General features: G+C 48.7%; 1 protein-coding gene across 2 annotated transcripts in view; it reads left to right on the forward strand.

Moving 5' to 3' along the window:
• tap1 (transporter 1, ATP-binding cassette, sub-family B (MDR/TAP)) overlaps positions 1-6438 on the forward strand; it is a 30070-nt gene extending 23632 nt beyond the window's left edge. For both annotated transcript variants that reach the window (XM_072550453.1, XM_072550454.1), the window contains 3 exons: positions 676-838; positions 1744-1880; positions 6021-6438. In XM_072550453.1, the coding sequence (XP_072406554.1) occupies positions 676-838; positions 1744-1880; positions 6021-6260 (540 nt within the window). In that variant the 3' untranslated portion in view covers positions 6261-6438. The remainder of the gene's footprint in view (positions 1-675; positions 839-1743; positions 1881-6020) is intronic.
• The last annotated feature ends 11320 nt before the right edge of the window (positions 6439-17758 follow it).

Below are 17758 nucleotides of genomic sequence, written 5' to 3' on the forward strand. Positions count from 1 at the left end.
ATGGGGAACCTCATCAAACACCTTACTGAGGTCCATATACACCACATCAACTGCTTTACCCTCATCCACCTGTTTGGTCACCTTCTCAAAGAACTGAATAAGGTTTGTGAGACACAACCTACCCTTCATAAAACCAAATCCCTAACCAACTTATTCCTCTCTCGATGATTATAAATCCTATCTCTTATAACCTTTCCTCACACTTTAACACAACCGAAGTAAGGCTCACAGGCCTATAACTACCAGGGTTGTCTCTCCTTCCCTTCTTGAACTATGGAACAACATGTGCTATCCTCCAGTCTTCCAGTACTTTTCCTGTAGACAATGACAACATAAAGATCAAAGCCAAAGGCTCGGTAATCTCCTCCCTGGCTTCTTAGAGTATCCTAGGATAAATCCCATCCAGCCCTGGAGACTTACCTATTTTCACACTTTCCAGAATTGCTAACACTTCCTCCTTATGTAGCTCAATCCTGTCTAGTCTAGTAGCACAGGAAAGCAATCCTTAGCCTGCAGAGCTTTCATCCAACCCAGAGCAGGGCTCTGACCACAAGCCTTTCATGTGGAATGTTGCACAGTGTGTTGTGCATGGTGAGCGTGACCCCTTCCCTGTTGGGACTCCCCCATCTTGTTGCTGGTGGGATTTCTGAGCTGCTGCTTGTGCGTGGTCCCCAGGTGGCGCTGGTGAGTCAGGAGCCAGTGCTTTTCGCTCGCTCGGTGGAGAGGAACATTGCGTATGGCCTGGACCAGCAGCCACTGGCATCTACATTGGAGGAGGCAGCAACTCGCGCTGATGCTCACCACTTCATCACCACACTGCAGGAGCAATACAAGACTGGTGAGTGCGGCGACTGGGCACGGAGTGGAGAGTGGCGACTGGGCACGGACTGGGGGGGGAGCGACTAGGCACGGAGTGGGGGGGGTAACTGGGCACAGAATGGGGGGTGACTGGGCATGGGTGTGGGCAACTGGGCACAGAGTGGGAGTAACTGGGCATGAAGTGCAGGGGTAACTGGGCATGGAGTGCGGGGGGCAACTGGGCACGGAGTGGGGGGATAACTGGGCATGGAGTGGGGGGTGACTGGGCATGGAGTGCAGGGGGCAACTGGGCACGGAGTGGGGGGGTAACTAGGCATGGAGTGCGGGGGGCAACTGGGCACAGAGTGGGGGGTAACTGGGCATGGAGTGCTGGGGGCAACTGGGCACAGAGTGGGGGGTAACTGGGCATGGAGTGCTGGGTAACTGGGCACGGAGTGCAGGGGGGGCGACTGGGCATGGGGTGCGGGGATAACTGGGTAATGGAGCCAAGGGTAACTGGATACAGAGTGGAATGCAACCGGGCACAGGGCTTGGGAGGGGGCAACTGGTCCTGGAGTGGGGGCAACTAGGCACAGAAGGGGGTCAACTGGGCATACAGCAGAATGCAATTGGGCCCCGAGCAGTGAAGATGGCAATTGGCACAGAGTGAGGGGATAACTGGGCATGGAGTTGGGGGGGGGGGGGGGGCAACCAGACACAGAGTAGGGGGCAACCAGACACAGAGTGATGGGGGTTCAGAGTCCCGTGGGAGACTGAGTTTTGGAGGAGTGGGTGGTGCTGTTGCTGCTGAGTGCCCCCCTCAGTGTGTCGGAGTGAGGGTCTGAGTGCTGTGAGCACTGATTGCTCCTGTTGGGGACAGTGCCTTGTTGTCTGTCTGAGCTGCCCCCTCACTCCTCTCTCTCTCTCTCTCCCATCAATCTGCAGATGTCGGTGAGAAGGGCAAACAGCTCTCCGGGGGTCAGAAGCAGCGAGTGGCCATTGCCCGAGCTCTGATCCGACAACCCCTTGTCGTGATTCTCGATGATGCTACCAGCTGCCTGGACGGAATCAGTGAGAACACGGTGAGTGTGGGAGGGGCCGTCACTCCTGATCGCTGTCTCTCATCACCTCACTCCCACACATTCCCGCACACACACACATACACACACACTCTCTTCCTTTCCCTCCCTCACACTTGCTTTGTCTCCTTTACACACATCCTCTCTCTCCCCCCCATCACACACACCCCCCCACCCCCCCAACATCCCCATGTCTAACCCCCATGTCTCTCTTTCTCTCTCTCTCTCTTCCTGGGGACTAACCCCCATGTCTTTCTCACTTTATATCTATTTCCTCTCTCTCTCTCCGAGTATCTAACCAGCTCCCCCCACCCCCGTCTCTGTCTCTCTCGCTCTCTCCCCTTCTCCCCATGTATCTAACCACCCCCTGCCTCTCAGACTCTCTCTCTCTCCCCCCCATGTATCTAACCGCACCCCATCTCTCTCTCTCTCTCTCTCTCTCTCTCCATGTATATGACCACCCCCGTCTCTGTCTCTCTCCCCGTGTATCTAACCACCCCGTCTCTGACTCTCTCGCTCTCTCTCCATAAATCTAACCAGCCCCTGCCTCTCAGTCTCTCTCTCTCTCTCTCTCTCTCTCTCCCCCCACGTATCTAACCACCCCATCTCTCTCTCTCTCTCTCACCATGTATAAAACCACCCCCGTCTCTCTCTCTCTCTCTCCATGTATAAAACCACCCACGTCTCTCTCACTCTCTCTCTCCATGTATCTAACCACCCCTCCGCCTCTCTCTCTCTCTCTCTCTCTCCATGCATACAACTACCCCTCTCTCTCTCTCTCCCTCCATGTATATAACCACTGCCCCCGTCTCTCTCTCTCTCTCCATATATATAAAACCACCCTGTCTCTCTCTCTCCATGTAAACAACCACCCCGTCTCTCTCTCTCTCTCTCCATGTATACAACCACCCCGTCTCTCTCTCTCTCTCTCTCTCTCTCTCCATGTATACAACCACCCCCTCTCTCTCTCTCCATGTATATAACCACCCCTCCGCCTCTCTCTCTCTCTCCATGCATACAACTACCCCTCTCTCTCTCTCTCCCTCCATGTATATAACCACTGCCCCCGTCTCTCTCTCTCTCCATATATATAACCACCCTGTCTCTCTCTCTCCATGTAAACAACCACCCCGTCTCTCTCTCTCTCTCTCCATGTATACAACCACCCCGTCTCTCTCTCTCTCTCTCTCTCTCTCTCTCCATGTATACAACCACCCCCTCTCTCTCTCTCTCCATGTATATAACCACCCCCCGTGTCTCTCTCTCTCTCTCTCCATGTATATAACCACCCCCCCCGTCTCTCTCTCTCTCTCCATGTAAACAACCACCCCGTCTCTATCTCTCTCTCTCTCTCCATGTATATAACCACCCCCGTCTCTCTGTCTCTCCATGTATACAACCACCTCTCTCTCTCTCTCTCTCTCTGTATATGAAAAGGAAACTATGATACTATCAGATGTGAGTTGGGAAGCATGGACTGGGAGCAATTGTTCCATGGAAAGGGCACTGTAGACATGTGGAGACTGTTTAAGGAACAGTTATTGCGAGTGATGAATAAATATGTCCCTCTGAGACAGGCAAAAAGGGGTAAGATAAAGGAACCTTGGATGACGAGAGCGGAGGAGCTTCTTGTCAAAAGAAAGAAGGCAGCTTATGTAAAGTGGAGGAAGCAAGGGTCTTGGTCAGCTCTAGAGGATTACAGGCAGGCGAGAAAGGAGCTCAAAAATGGTCTGAGGAGAGCCAGGAGGGGGCACGAAAAAGGCTTGGCAGGAAGGATTAGGGAGAATCCAAAGGTTTTACATGAATGTGAGGAATAAGAGAATGATCAAAGAAAGAGTAGGGGCGATCAGGGATAGCATAGGGAACTTGTGTATAGAGTCTGAGGAGGTAGGGGAAGCCCTAAATGAGTTTCTTGCTTCTGTCTTCACTAAAGAAAAGGACCTTGTAGTGAATGAAACCATTGAGGAGCAGGTAAGCATGCTGGAACGGATAGAGATTGAGGAAGCTGATGTGTTGAAAATTTTGACAAACATTAAGATTGACAAGTCACCAGGGCCAGACCAGATTTGTCCTCGGCTGCTTTGGGAAGCGAGAAATGTGATCGCTTCGCCACTTGCGAAGATTTTTGCATCCTGGCTCTCCACCGGAGTCGTACCTGAGGACTGGAGGAAGGCAAATGTAATTCCTCTCTTCAAGAAGGGAAATAGGGAAATCCCTGGCAATTATAGACCAGTCAGTCTCACATCTGTCGTCTGCAAGGTGTTAGAAAAGATTCTGAGGGATAGGATTTATGACCATCTGGAAGAGCATGCCTTGATTAAAGGCAGTCAGCATGGCTTTGTGAGGGGCAGGTCATGCCTCACAAATCTTACTGAGTTCTTTAAGGATGTTACTAGACAGGTGGATGAGGGTTGAGTGGTGAATGTGGTGTATTTGGACTTCAGTAAGGCATTTGATAAGGTTCCCCATGGTAGGCTCGTTCAGAAGGTCAAGAGGAATGGGATACAGGGAAATTTAGCTGTCTGGATACAGAATTGGCTGGTCAACAGAAGACAGCGAGTGGTAGTGAAAGGAAAATATTCTGGATTAGTAGTGCTGGAAGAGCACAGCAGTTCAGGCAGCATCCAACGAGCAGCGAAATCGACGTTTCGGGCAAAAGCCCTTCATCAGGAATAATCAGAAACGTCAATTTTGCTGCTCGTTGGATGCTGCCTGAACTGCTGTGCTCTTCCAGCACCACTAATCCAGTATTTGCTTTCCAGCATCTGCAGTCATTGTTTTTACCCCAAGGAAAATATTCTGCCTGGAAGTCAGTGGTGAGTGGTGTTCCACAGGGCTCTGTTGGGCCTCTACTCTTTGTAATTTTTATTAATGACTTGGATGAGGAAATTGAAGGATGGGTTAGCAATTTGCAGACGACACAAAGGTTGGAGGTGTCGTTGACAGTATAAAGGACTGCTGTAGGCTGCAGTGTGACATTGACAGGATGCAGAGAGGGGCTGAGAGGTGGCAGATGGAGTTCAACCTGGATAAATGCGAAGTGATGCATTTTGGAAGGTCGAACTTGAAAGTTGAGTACAGGATTAAAGACAGGATTCTTGGCAGTGTGGAGGAACAGAGGGATCTTGGTGTGGAGGTACATAGATCCCTTAAAATTGCCACCCAGGTGGACAGGGTTGTTAAGAAAGCATATGGTGTTTTGGCTTTCATTAACAGGGGGATTGAGTTTAAGAGCCGTGAGATCTTATTGCAGCTCTATAAAACTTTGGTTAGACCGCACTTGGAACTGTGTCCAGTTCTGGTCGCCCTATTATAGGAAAGGTGTGGATGCTTTGGAGAGGGTTCAGAAGAGGTTTACCAGGATGCTGCCTGGAATGGAGGGCTTATCTTTTGAAGAGAGGTTGACTGAGCTCGGACTTTTTTCATTAGAGAAAAGAAGGAAGAGAGGGGACCTAATTGAGGTGTACAAGATAATGAGAGGCATAGATAGAGTTGATAGCCAGAGAGTTTTTCCCAGGGCAGAAATTGTTAACATGAGGGGTCAAAGATTTAAGCTGTTTGGCGGAAAGTATAGAGGGGATGTCAGAGGCGGGTTCTTTATGCAGAGAGTTGTGAGAGCATGGAATGTGTTGCCAGCAGCAGTTGTGGAAGTGAGGTCATTGGGGACATTTAAGAGACTGCTGGATATGCATATGGTCACAGAAATTTGAGGGTTCGTACATTAGGTTTACCTTACATGAGGATCAATGTTTGGCACAACATCATGGGCTGAAGGGCCTGTTCTGTGCTGTACTGATCTATGTTCTATATAACCACCCCTCTCTCTCTCTCTCCATGTATATAACCACCCCCGTCTCTCTCTCTCTCTCTCTCCATGTAAACAACCACCCCCCTCTCTCTCTCTCCATGTATATAACCACCCCCGTCTCTCTCTCTCTCCATGTATCTAACCATCCCCCGTCTCTCTCTCTCTCTGTCTCCATGTATCTAACCATCCCCCGTCTCTCTCTCTCTCTCCATGTATATAAACACCATCCCCCGTCTCTTTCTCCGCGTATCTAACGCCCAACCCACCGTCTCTCTCTCTCTCTCTCATTCTCTCCGTGTACCTAACCAAACCGGTGCCTTCCCCCCCACACACAGGTCCTGCAGTCTGTGTACAATGGCAACCGGCAGCATGCAGTGTTGGTCATTGCTCACCGTCTCAGTACCATCGAGAGGGCTGACCACATTGTGGTGTTGGAGGCTGGCACCGTGGTGGAGGAGGGCACACATCAGGAGCTGCAGGAAAACGGCGGCTGTTACCAGCGGCTGCTCCAGAAACACTTCCAGGGCTTTGGAAAGATTACGGAAGAGGAAGAGCCTGAGCCAATGAAGAACTGACGGAGTCCATCAGGTCCAGGAGCTGGAGACAGGCTGGGAGGTCACAGTACACAGGGACTGACGGAGACAGAGATAGGGACAGACAGACAACGACAGCACAGAGAGAGACAGACAGAGACATGGACAGGGAGACAGACAGAGATATTTACAGACAAACAGGGACAGAGACAGACAGAGAGGTGGACAGAAACATGGACAGAGAGATAGTCAGACAATGACACCACATTGAGACAGATAGACAGAGACAGAGATATGGACAGTCAGGCAGACACGTAGACAGAGACAGAGAGAAGCCAGTCACGACAGACCAATTCAAAGACTGATGGAACTCACATTCAGTGACAGACCTAGTCAGAGACCAGGCCGGGTGACTGGAAATCCATTTTTATTATTGTACATGCTGCCACTTCTTGACTTTGTTTTGTAAATCCTCCGCGTTGTAAATTGTTCATGAATTGTTATGTCATTCGATGCGAGGCATCGAGTGTATTTTTCGACTGTAGATACTGTTCAATAAAAGTTGTTTGTGTAACCCCACGGGTTGGGAATCTGCAGGTTAAAACACCTTGTACAAGTCTTACAAATGCAAATTACTGCTGATGCTGGAAATCTGAAACAGACAGAGACTGCTGGAGAAACTCAGTAGGTCTGGCAGAGAGAAACCATGGGAATGTTATTGATGAAAGGTCACTGGATCAGAAACATTATTTTTCTCTCTTAAAAGTCCAACTGAATACTTAATTATCTCTCTCCCTCATCCTAATCTCGGATAGTGTCTCTCTGAGTCTCTCTCCCTTAAATCCAGTTTATCTTCTCTCTGTTGTACTGGAGGTGATGACCCAGTGGTGTTATCGCAGGACTGTTAATCCAGAGATCCGGTAAGGTGCTGGGGGGCACAGGTTCACATTGGAATTTGAACGGATTAATTGTCAATCACTGGAAAAGTCCACGTGGTTCACTAATGCTCGTTAGGGATGGAATCTGCCATCCTTACCTGGTCTGGCCTACGCATGACTCCAGACCCAAAGCAATGTGGTTGACTGTTGACTGCCCTCTGGGTAATTAAGGATGGGTGATAAATGCTGCCCCTGCCAGTGATACCCCCATCCTCTAAATTAATTTTTAAAAAGTCTTGTCCACTGTCCTGACCCGCCCTCTTTCAAATAGCCTCTCTCGCTCATCTCTCTCTCTCTCACAGACAAGAATTTGAGAGCTATGCCACTTTTGACATTGTAACTGGGACAGTGTAGCACTTCTGTGCATCACTGCAACATACAGAATAGGAGCAGGAGCAGGCCACTTGATTCTGCTCCCCCATTCACTCAGATCATGGCTGATCATCCAACTGGGTACCCAGTTCCCACTTTCAACCCCATATCCTTTATCCTCATAGCTCAAGGAACTGTATCGAATTCCAACTTGAAAACATTCAATGTTTTTGGGCTCTTTTTGCTTTGTGCAGTAGGGAATTCCACAGACTCACCATTCTCTGGGTGAAGATATTTCTAGTTCCCTCAGTCCAAAGTGGCTTACTCTGTACCTTTAAACTCTTGGCCTTAACCTGAGTCACCCAGTCACACTGCCACCCCAGTCTGGAAAACACTTGCTGTACTCCACCCATTGCCGAACATCCTTCCTCAGATAAAGACAGCAAAATGTCACACAATGCTCCAGATATGGTCTCACCACAGCCTTGCTCCTGTACTCCAATCCTCTTGTTATGAAGGCCAACGTAACGTTTGCCTTCTTCACAATCTTCTCCACTTGCATTCACTTTCAGTGGCTGGTGTACAAGGACACCGAGGTCTCCTGGCCTGCTGTGGAGGTCTCCCAGTTAGGTGAGGCATTCTCCCTGTTCAGCAGTCACCCGGCCTAGTGTGGTAGTCTTCCAGCTCGGTGTGGTAGTGTTCCACCCTGACGTGTGGTCTCCCAGCCTAGGGTGGTTATCTCTGCATCCACTGGATGCCCAGCCTGGCCCAGCATGGCCTCATTGTGAACTTCTGGCCTTGAGATGATTCCAGAGTGGCCAGCCCACCTCCAGGACCTTAAGGTGAAACATAGCCTGGACGGGAGGTAAAACCTGGCATGGACAGGAGGTAAGGCCTGGTATAGACTGGAGGCTAGGTGCCTCCATAGCCTGGACTGGAAGGACTGAACTTCTTATTTCCCTATTTTCTAATTTATTCCTACGATCAGTTATGCTGAACTTTTTCTTTCTTTAGTTTTCTCATTATTTTTTCTGAACAATTTGTTCTGAAGATTATGTACCTTGTAGAGTACCTGAAAAGTGTGCCTGAGACATGTAAACCTCTTACTGTGCTCACCTGAGTACGTGACAATAAAGCTCATTCGGTTTCCCAATCACATTAATCCACATTTTACTTCCTCTGTTGTCTATAATCTTTCTTTTTGCCTTTTCCTACTTGATTTGAATTAAAATGGAGTTTCAAGTTTGCACATGCTCCCTGTGTCTGCATGGGTGTCCTCTGGGTGCCCCGCCTTCGCCACACAATCCACAGATGTGCAGCTTAGGTGAATTGGCCATGCTACATTGCCCATAGTGTTCAGGGATGTGTAGGTTAGGTGAATTGGCCATGTTAAATTGCCCATAGTATTCAGGGAAGTGTAGGTTAGGTGCACTAGTCAGGATAAATGTAGGGGAATGGATCTGGACTTCTTGAGCCCAAGGGCTGTTTCCACACTGTTGGGATTCTATGAAAATCCTGAATGTCCATGCTGTGTGTCCAAGTCAGTGGCTGCTTATTGGTGACAGCCGTGCTTTCTGGTCTTGCTGGGGAAAAACATACCTGAAGAAAGAGTGTCCGGTTTAAACAGGGAGACCCTGCATCTCAGGCTCCATTTCCCAATCCAACACCATCAACATTAACATCAAATAACATCAACAGCAAGCACTAAGGACACAGGGGAATTTCTCACAACCACAAATTGATTTCACTTTCTCTAGTGAATCGTCAGTATTTGTTGAGAAGAGATTCGTCACGGCGCTCAGGGTGATCACACGCCCCATAGGCCGGGCACACATTGATGGGGACAGGAGCCTTGGGGACATTTCCAGCCTTATGGGGGAAACAGTGTTATGTTTCTGTGTTCATCCTTTATTGAAAGGTCACGTCTGGTGTTGTCCTCATCCATTAGTGGGACCGGGCTGAGCTCTCAGCTTAAGCTGGCCCTGTCTTCCCTGCTTTAGAATGGACGCTGTCAGAGATCCCTCTCCAGGGCATGATTGATATGTGAACTCAGAGATCTGGAAGGACAACAGCCTGAGAGAGCAACACAAATGGACAGCACAGACACTGCCTATTGCCTCAATTCCTGTACTCCCCATCACCAGCCCAGCACAGCAGACCCCAACCACTTCACTCCTCCATGCCTCCAATCAATCTCCACCCTTTGCTTCCATTTGCACAACCAATCTACTTCTCCTTCTACCCCAGCCCCAATCTGAAGTCTTCAATGCAGCAACTCGTCTCCTGATCACATCCCTCATGCTGCAGAACTCAAAGGTGAAGTGAGTATGAACTACACTTGACATCAAGGTCACACTTGACTGAGTGTGGCATCAAGGAGCCCTGGCAAAACTGGAGACTGCTCCTCGGATGCTGCCTGACCTGTTGTGCTTTTCCAGCACCACACTTTGTTCTCTCTTGATGCTGTTTAACTCTTCAACCTTCGCTCCCTTCAGACCTCTCTTACCACATTTTTGGGATCCAACCTGTTATGTCAGCTTGTGGTTCTTTCTCTATGTTTCTCAGTCTCTCCTCACTACACCTCATTCTGAAATCTTTACGTCACATGCACAACTTCTCTCATCTTTCTGTGTTAATCACACTCTTACTATCTCACATATTCCTCCGTTTGTTTGATCGCACAATCCCCCTTGTCTCAAACTCCCTCTTCCTTATTCCTGCTTTGACTGCCAATCAGTACAGGGCACAGTCTCAGAGAATCCCTACCCTTCCAACATTTAATAAACATTTGGAACACATGGATAGGGAAAGTTTAGAGGGATATGGGCCAAATACAGACACATGGAGCCATTCAGGAAACCGGGCCAGCATAAACAACTTGGGCCGAATGGTCTGTTCCTGTACTGTGTGACTCTATGGAAATACCCAGAACTTCACTTTGAAGAGTATCTGAGCGGCTCACACTCATCCTGACACACTTACTACCCCTCCCCATGTGAGCAGCTCACACTCACCCTGACCACAGACACTGCTCCCTCCCTCGCAGCTCACACTCACTATCCCCTCCCTCACAATTTGAGCAGCTCACACACACCCTGACACACTCACTCTCCCCTTCCCCGGTGTGAGCAGCTCACACTCATTCTGACACACACTGCCGATCAATGCTGTTCATGAAGACCAATCATAATAAAGAGCTGTTCTATGACGTCAGGTGTTGCCGGGTAGAGTCTATGAATTCAGGTTTGTTTCCAGTCTCCGTGCAGAGAGAGAGAGAGAGAGACACCCTTTGCCGTCCCCTGTGGACACAGCATGATCTGCAGTAGGCTCTGGACTGAACCATAATGTGTTTCGGGAAGTGGTGAAAGGAGATAGAAAGGTTGGGGGGGGGGGGGGGGGGGCATTACAAAGGGAGATGGCGCTGGGTTTGAATGGTGGTCTACAAATACAGAATGTGACTGTGATGTGGGTGGGCTGTAGGCTCAGTCGCATGAGCTAGCCCATTCAGTCCATCTATGATGTGCTAGAGTTGTGCATTTCATTCCAATCTCTCCCACATTGCGAGATATTCCCCAGTTTTATCCTATTCCGGTTTGAGTTTTACGTCTGATTCTGAGGTCACCACACTGCCAGAGGGATGTGGAGCCTTTGGAGAGTAAACAGAAACGGTTTCCCAGGATGTGGCCTGGTTTGGAGGGTGTCAGCAATGAGCAAAGATCAAACTTGGTCGGTTTTTACTAAAACCTCGAAGGCTAAGGGGCGACCTGAGATTTACAACTTTATGAGAGGCGTGGATAGACAGAATAGAATTGTCAAATACTCAGGGACACAGTTTTGTGGTAATGGGGCAAGTTTAAAGGAGATGTTAGGGGCAGATTTTTTGCACAGATGGTTCTAAGTGCCTGGTATGTGCTGCTAAGGGAGACAGTGGAGATAGATACAAAACAGCAGCATTTAAGGGGCATCTTGATAGATATATGAATAGGCAGGGAATAGTGGAATACAGACTGTGTAGGGGCAAAAGGTTTGCAGTTTGGAAAGGCACAGTTTTGGTGGGCTGAAAGGCCAGGTCCTGTGCTGTACTGTTCTTTATATATTGTATCTGCTTGGACAAACCTTTCAGACTTTGCAAACTGGATATGAGGCAATCTCTAAATGGAAAGAAATGTCTCTCTTGTTTCCTTAATCTTACACCAAGTGTCTCAACTCTTGTGTTTCCAGATATTCTGACCAATGAGAACTTTCTCTTTTGTCAGCCCCCTTTCTATTTTTAATCAAACCACTTCAGAATCATCTCCTGGTTGTGAGGAGTGCACTCCCAGCTCCTCCAATGTCCAAGTTGCTGATGTCTCTCATTCAGGTCACTCTCTTCTGCATTCTCTCCGCCACCGTGAGACCCTCCCTGCATCACAGTGCTGACCACAGTACTCTGACCTGGACCTAACCAGAAATCCATGAATCCTTTATAAAGTACAGCACAGAAAGAGGCAATCCAATTCAACAGAGCAGTGCAGTGTCATAAAAGTGGAAAAGTGCAGGAGAAGCTGTGATGGTGAGCTAGTGGAGTGAGAAAGAGAGAGGAACAGAGTGAATCTCTTCCTCTTCAGAATGGGTCTCAAAGTGGTAACTGTTTCTCTCTCCACACACGCTGCTGGACTTGCTGAGTTTCTCTCGTATTTTCTGCTTTCGTTTCAGATTTCCAGCTTACGCAGTATCTTTCTCCGATTTGAGAACGACGTTGGTGTTTACATTCCATGTGCAGCTCATTATACCCCTCTCCTGCCATCCCATCAACATTCCCCTGATCTTTACCCCCACACCTTCTTCTCAAATGCAGCTCTCTTCTTCAATTCAGTCACAGCACAGTTTAACCCAAGTTCCCTACTCTCCTTAGTCTCTGATTGAAGAGGTTTCTCCGAAATTCCTTGGTGAAATCAGAGAGATGTCACTCCTCCCTGAAATCAGGTCTCAGTTTCATATTAACAGGAGAAACAGGTCCTTAGTTGAGGAGAACAGTTTCACTCTGACAGAAGGACAGGTTAATTAGTGCAATTTCTAATTGCAACCGTAAGACCAGACAAAACAGGAAGAGGATTAGGCCACACAGCCCCCCAGATCTGCTCTGCAGTCAATATGATCATGGTTTATCTGTCTACATTCCTGTGTTTTCCCTGTAATCCTCGATTCCTGATTAATCAGGAATATATCTATTTCAGCATTAATTATACACAAGGAATCTGCCCCCACAGCTCTCTCTGTGGCAGGGGGTTCCGAGGAGTCACAATCCTCTCAGACAAGAAATTCCTCCCCATCTCAGTCTTAAATTGGCACGCCTTGAGGGAGAAGGAGGGAAATCAGACTGGCAACATGTGGAGTGCCACAAGGATTACTGCTGGGCCTACAATTATATATCATTTACAATCTAGATTAATGACTTGGATGAGGAAAGTGAACAGACCATCGCCAAGTTTGCGGCTGACAGGAACATAGGTGGAAGGCAAGTGGTGAGTCAGCAGGGGGTTAAACAAGTGGGTAAAAACTGAGCGGATGGAATATAATGTGGGAAAATGTGAGGCTTATGCACTTTAGCGGGAAGACTAAAGAAGTTTATTATTATTTAAATGGAGAAATAAGAGGGATTTGTGAGTCCTCATCTACAAATCACATAAAGTGAACATCCAGGGTCAGTGGGTAATACAGGAGACAAATAGAAAGCTGGCCTTTAAAGGGAATGGTGTATAAAAATGGGGAGGTTTAGCTAAAACTACACAAGGCACCAGTCAGGCCAAAGCTGGAATACTGTCAAGAGTTTTGGTCCCCTTAATCAAAAAAAAAAGATCAGCTGGTATTGGAGGCAGTCAAGAGAAGGCACCCTGGGCTGATCCAGGGTATGGAGGGACTGTCTTATGAGGAGAGGTTGAGTAGACTGGGTGTGGACTCATTGACATCTAGAAGAATGAGCGGTCACATTATTGAAACAAGGTGATAACCTTGTGGTATTATTATCCAGAGACCCAGGTAATGTTCTGGGGGGGACAGGTTCAAACTGGAATTTGAATTCAATAAAAATCTGGAATTCAGGGTCTAATGATGACCATATCTGGAGCATTGATGACCATGGATCTATTGTCAATCGTTGGAAATGCCCATGTGGTTCACTAATGCTCTTGAGGGAAGAAAACTGCCATCCTTACCTGGTCTGGCCTATATGTGACTCCAGACCCACAGCAATGTGGTTGACTCTTAACTGCCATCTGGGTAATAAGGGATGGACAATAAATGCTGCCCCTGCCAGTGATACCCCCATCCTGTAAATGAATCTTAGAAATCTTGTCTACTCTCCTGATCTGACCTCTTTCCAATATCCTCTCTCGATCATCTCTCTCTCTCTGAAAGACACTTTTGACCCCATACTCTTTTATCCCTATAGCTCGAGGAACTGTACTGAACTCCAACTTGAAAACATTCAATGTTTTGGGTTCTTTTGCTTTGTGCAGTAGGAAATTCCACAGACTCACCATTCTCTGGGTGAAGATGTTTCTCCTTCCCTCAGTCTGAAATGGCTTACCCTGTACCTTTAAACATTTAGTCTTGACCTGAGTCACCTAGTCATCTGGAACATCTTCCCTCCATTTACCCTTTCAATCCTGTTCGAATTATAAGATTTCTATGAGGTCTCTCTCTCTCTCTCTCCTACCTCCCGCATTCTTCTGAATTCCAGTGAATATAATCCTATCTGACCAATCTTTAGATTTCAGAATTAGATTTAGGTTTTACTGTTATGTGGACTCAAGTATGGAGTACAAGCGTATAGTGAGAAATGTAGAATGTCACCACACGTGGCACCATCTTAGGTACAAATTACCTCAGTGCAAAATCTCAGTTACAGAAATAGAAAAATTAATAAATAGGTTAAAAGGTTCACCACTACAGGTTTCTTAGAAGTAGAAAAATAAAGTTAAAATGTCAAACATCACATTTTGTAAGCTGTGGGTCAGCAGACACTCTAAGACAGCTCATTCTGTGGTGCACTGGGTGTCCTTTCCCCCACGCTGATATAAGACACATACACACACACACCAGGCTTCACCGCCACTCACAAGGCTTCAGCCCTGACTGCTGCATCACCGCTGACCCCCACTTCCACCCCAGGGATCAGCCTGGAAAACATTTGCTGCACTCCCTCCATTGCCAGAACATCCTTCCTCAGATAAAGGCATCAACATTACACACAGTGCTCCAGATATGGTCTCCCCACAGCCTTGCTCCTGTACTCCAATCCTCTCGCTAGGAAGGCCAACGTACCATTTGCTTTCTTCACCACCTTCTCCACTTGCATTCACTTTCAGTGACTGGTGTCTAAGGACACAGAGGTCTCCTGGCCTGGTGTGGAGGTCTCCCCGCCCAGTGCGACGGTCTCCCAGTCTAGTATGGCGATCTCCCGACCTAGTGAGGTAGTTTCCCAGCCTGGTGTGGCAATCTCCCTCCCTAGTATGGCATTCTCCCGGCTTCGTGAGGTGGTGTCCTGGCCTAGTGTGGCATTCTCCCAGCTTGGTGAGGTGGTGTCCTGGCCTAGTGTGGCATTCTCCCAGCTTGGTGAGGTGGTGTCCTGGCCTAGTGTGGCATTCTCCCAGCTTGGTGAGGTGGTGTCCTGACCTAGTGTGGCATTCTCCCAGCTTGGTGAGGTGGTGTCCTGACCTAGTGTGGCATTCTCCCAGCTTGGTGAGGTGGTGTCCTGACCTAGTGTGGCATTCTCCCAGCTTGGTGAGGTGGTATCCTGGCCTAGCGTGGCATTCTCCCAGCTTGGTGAGGTGGTGTCCTGGCCTAGTGTGGCATTCTCCCAGCGTGGTGAGGTGGTGTCCTGACCTAGTGTGGCATTCTCCCAGCTTGGTGAGGTGGTATCCTGGCCTAGTGTGGCATTCTCCCAGCTTGGTGAGGTGGTGTCCTGACCTAGTGTGGCATTCTCCCAGCTTGGTGAGGTGGTATCCTGGCCTAGTGTGGCATTCTCCCAGCGTGGTGAGGTGGTGTCCTGGCCTAGTGTGGCAATCTCCCAGCTTGGTGAGGCGGTGTCCCGGCCTAGTGTGGCAATCTCCCGGCCTGGTGTGGCAATCTCCCGGCCTGGTGAGGCAATGTCTGGTCTCGTGTGGCAATCTCCCAGCTTGGTGAGGCAATGTCCGGTCTAGTGTGGCAATCTCCCAGCCAGGTGAGGCGGTGTCCCGGCCTAGTGTGACAATCTCCCGTCCTGGTGAGGCGGGATCCTGGTCTAGTGTGCAATCTCCCGGCCTGGTGAGATGGTGTCCTGGACTAGTGAGGCAGTCTCCCGGCGTAGTGTGGCGATCTTCCAGCCGAGTGTGACGGTCTCCAGGCTTGGTGAGGTGGTCTCCCGGCCTAGTGTGGTGATTTCCCAGTCTAGTGAGGCGGTTTCCCGGCCTTGTGTGGCGGTCTCCTTGTCCGGTTGCATCCCGGCCCAGTGTGGCGGTCTCCCGGCCTAGTGCTGCATTCTCACAGCCTGTTGTGGTGGTCGCTAGGCCCAGTGCAGCAGTCTCCTGGCCGTTGTGGCAGTCTCCTAGCCAAGCGTGGTGATCTCACAGCCTGGTGGGGTGGTGTCTCAGCCTGACGTGGTGGTCTCTTGGTCCACTGGATCCCAGCCTGGTACAGCATGGCCTCAGTGTGGACCTCTGGCCTTGAGTTGATTCCAGAGGGGTCACTCCACCTCCAGGACTGTGAGGTGAAGCCTCGCCTGGTATGGAGATAAGGCCTGGTATGGACTGGAGGCTAGGTGCTTTCAAAGCCTGGGCTGGAAGGACTGAACTTATTCCCCTATTTTCTCATTCACTTCTACGATATGTTATGCTGGCCTTTTTCTTTCATTATTTTTCTAATTATTTTTTCCTAACAATTTGTACTGAAGAATCTGTACCTCGATTCTTTGTACCTAAAATGTGTGCCTGAGACTTGTAAACCTCTCACTGTCCTCACCTGAGTACATGTGACAATAAAGCTAATTCAATTTCCCAATCTATCACTCACATTTATCCACATTTTACTTCCTCTGCTATCTATAGTCTTTCTTTTTGCCTTTTCCTTCTTGATTTGAATTAAAATCCTGCTGTGTGTCCAAGTCAGTAGCTGCTTATTGGTGACAGCCGTGCTTTCTAGCCTTACTGGGGAACAACAGACCTGAAGAAAGAGTGTCCGGTTTAAATAGGGAGACCCTGCATCTCAGGCTCCATTTCCCAATCCAACACCATCAACATTAACATCAAATGGTCTGCAAGCACTAAAGACACAGGGGAATTTCTCACAACCACAAATTAATTTCACTTTCTCTAGTGAATCCTCGGTATTTGTTGAGAAGAGATTAGTCACGGCGCTCAGGGTGATCACACGTCCCATAGGCCGGGCACACATTGATGGGGACAGGAGCCTTGGGGACATTTCCAGCCTTATGGGGGAAACAGTGTTATGTTTCTGTGTTCATTCTTTATTGAAAGGTCACGTCTGGTGTTGTCCTCATCCATTAGTGGGACCTGGCTGAGCTCTCAGCTTAAGCTGGCCCTGTCTTCCCTGCTTTAGAATGGACGCTGTCAGAGATCCCTCTCCAGGGCATGATTGATATGTGAACTCAGAGATCTGGAAGGACAACAGCCTGAGAGAGCAACACAAATGGACAGCACCGACACTGCCTATTGCCTCAATTCCTGTACTCCCCATCACCAGCCCAGCACACCAGGCCCCGCCCACTTCACTCCTCCATGCCTCCAATCAATCTCCACCCTTTGCTTCCCTTTCCACAACCAATCTACTTCTCCTTCTACCCCAGCCCCAATCTGAAGTCTTCAATGCAGCAACTAGTCTCCTGATCACATCCCTCATGCTGCAGAACTCAAAGGGGAAGTGAGTATGAACTACACTTGACATCATGGTCACACTTGACTGAGTGTGGCATCAAGGAGCCCTGGCAAAACTGGAAACGTCGATTCTCCTGCTCCTCAGATACTGCCTGACCTGCTGTGCTTTTTCAGCACCACATTTTCGACTCTGTTCTCTCTTGATGCTGTTTAACTCTTCAACCTTCGCTCCCTTCAGACCTCTCTTACCACATTTTTGGTATCCACCTGTTTTGTCAGCTTGTGGTTCTTTCTCCATGTTTCTCAGTCTCTCCTCACGACACCTCATTCTGAAACCTTTACGTCACATGCACAACTTCTCTTGTCTTTCTGTGTTAATTACACTCTTACTCTCTCACATATTCCTCCTTTTATTTGATCACACAATTTCCCCTTCTCT

The sequence above is a fragment of the Chiloscyllium punctatum genome, chromosome 30, assembly GCF_047496795.1.
Source record: "Chiloscyllium punctatum isolate Juve2018m chromosome 30, sChiPun1.3, whole genome shotgun sequence".
Lineage (NCBI taxonomy): Eukaryota > Metazoa > Chordata > Chondrichthyes > Orectolobiformes > Hemiscylliidae > Chiloscyllium > Chiloscyllium punctatum.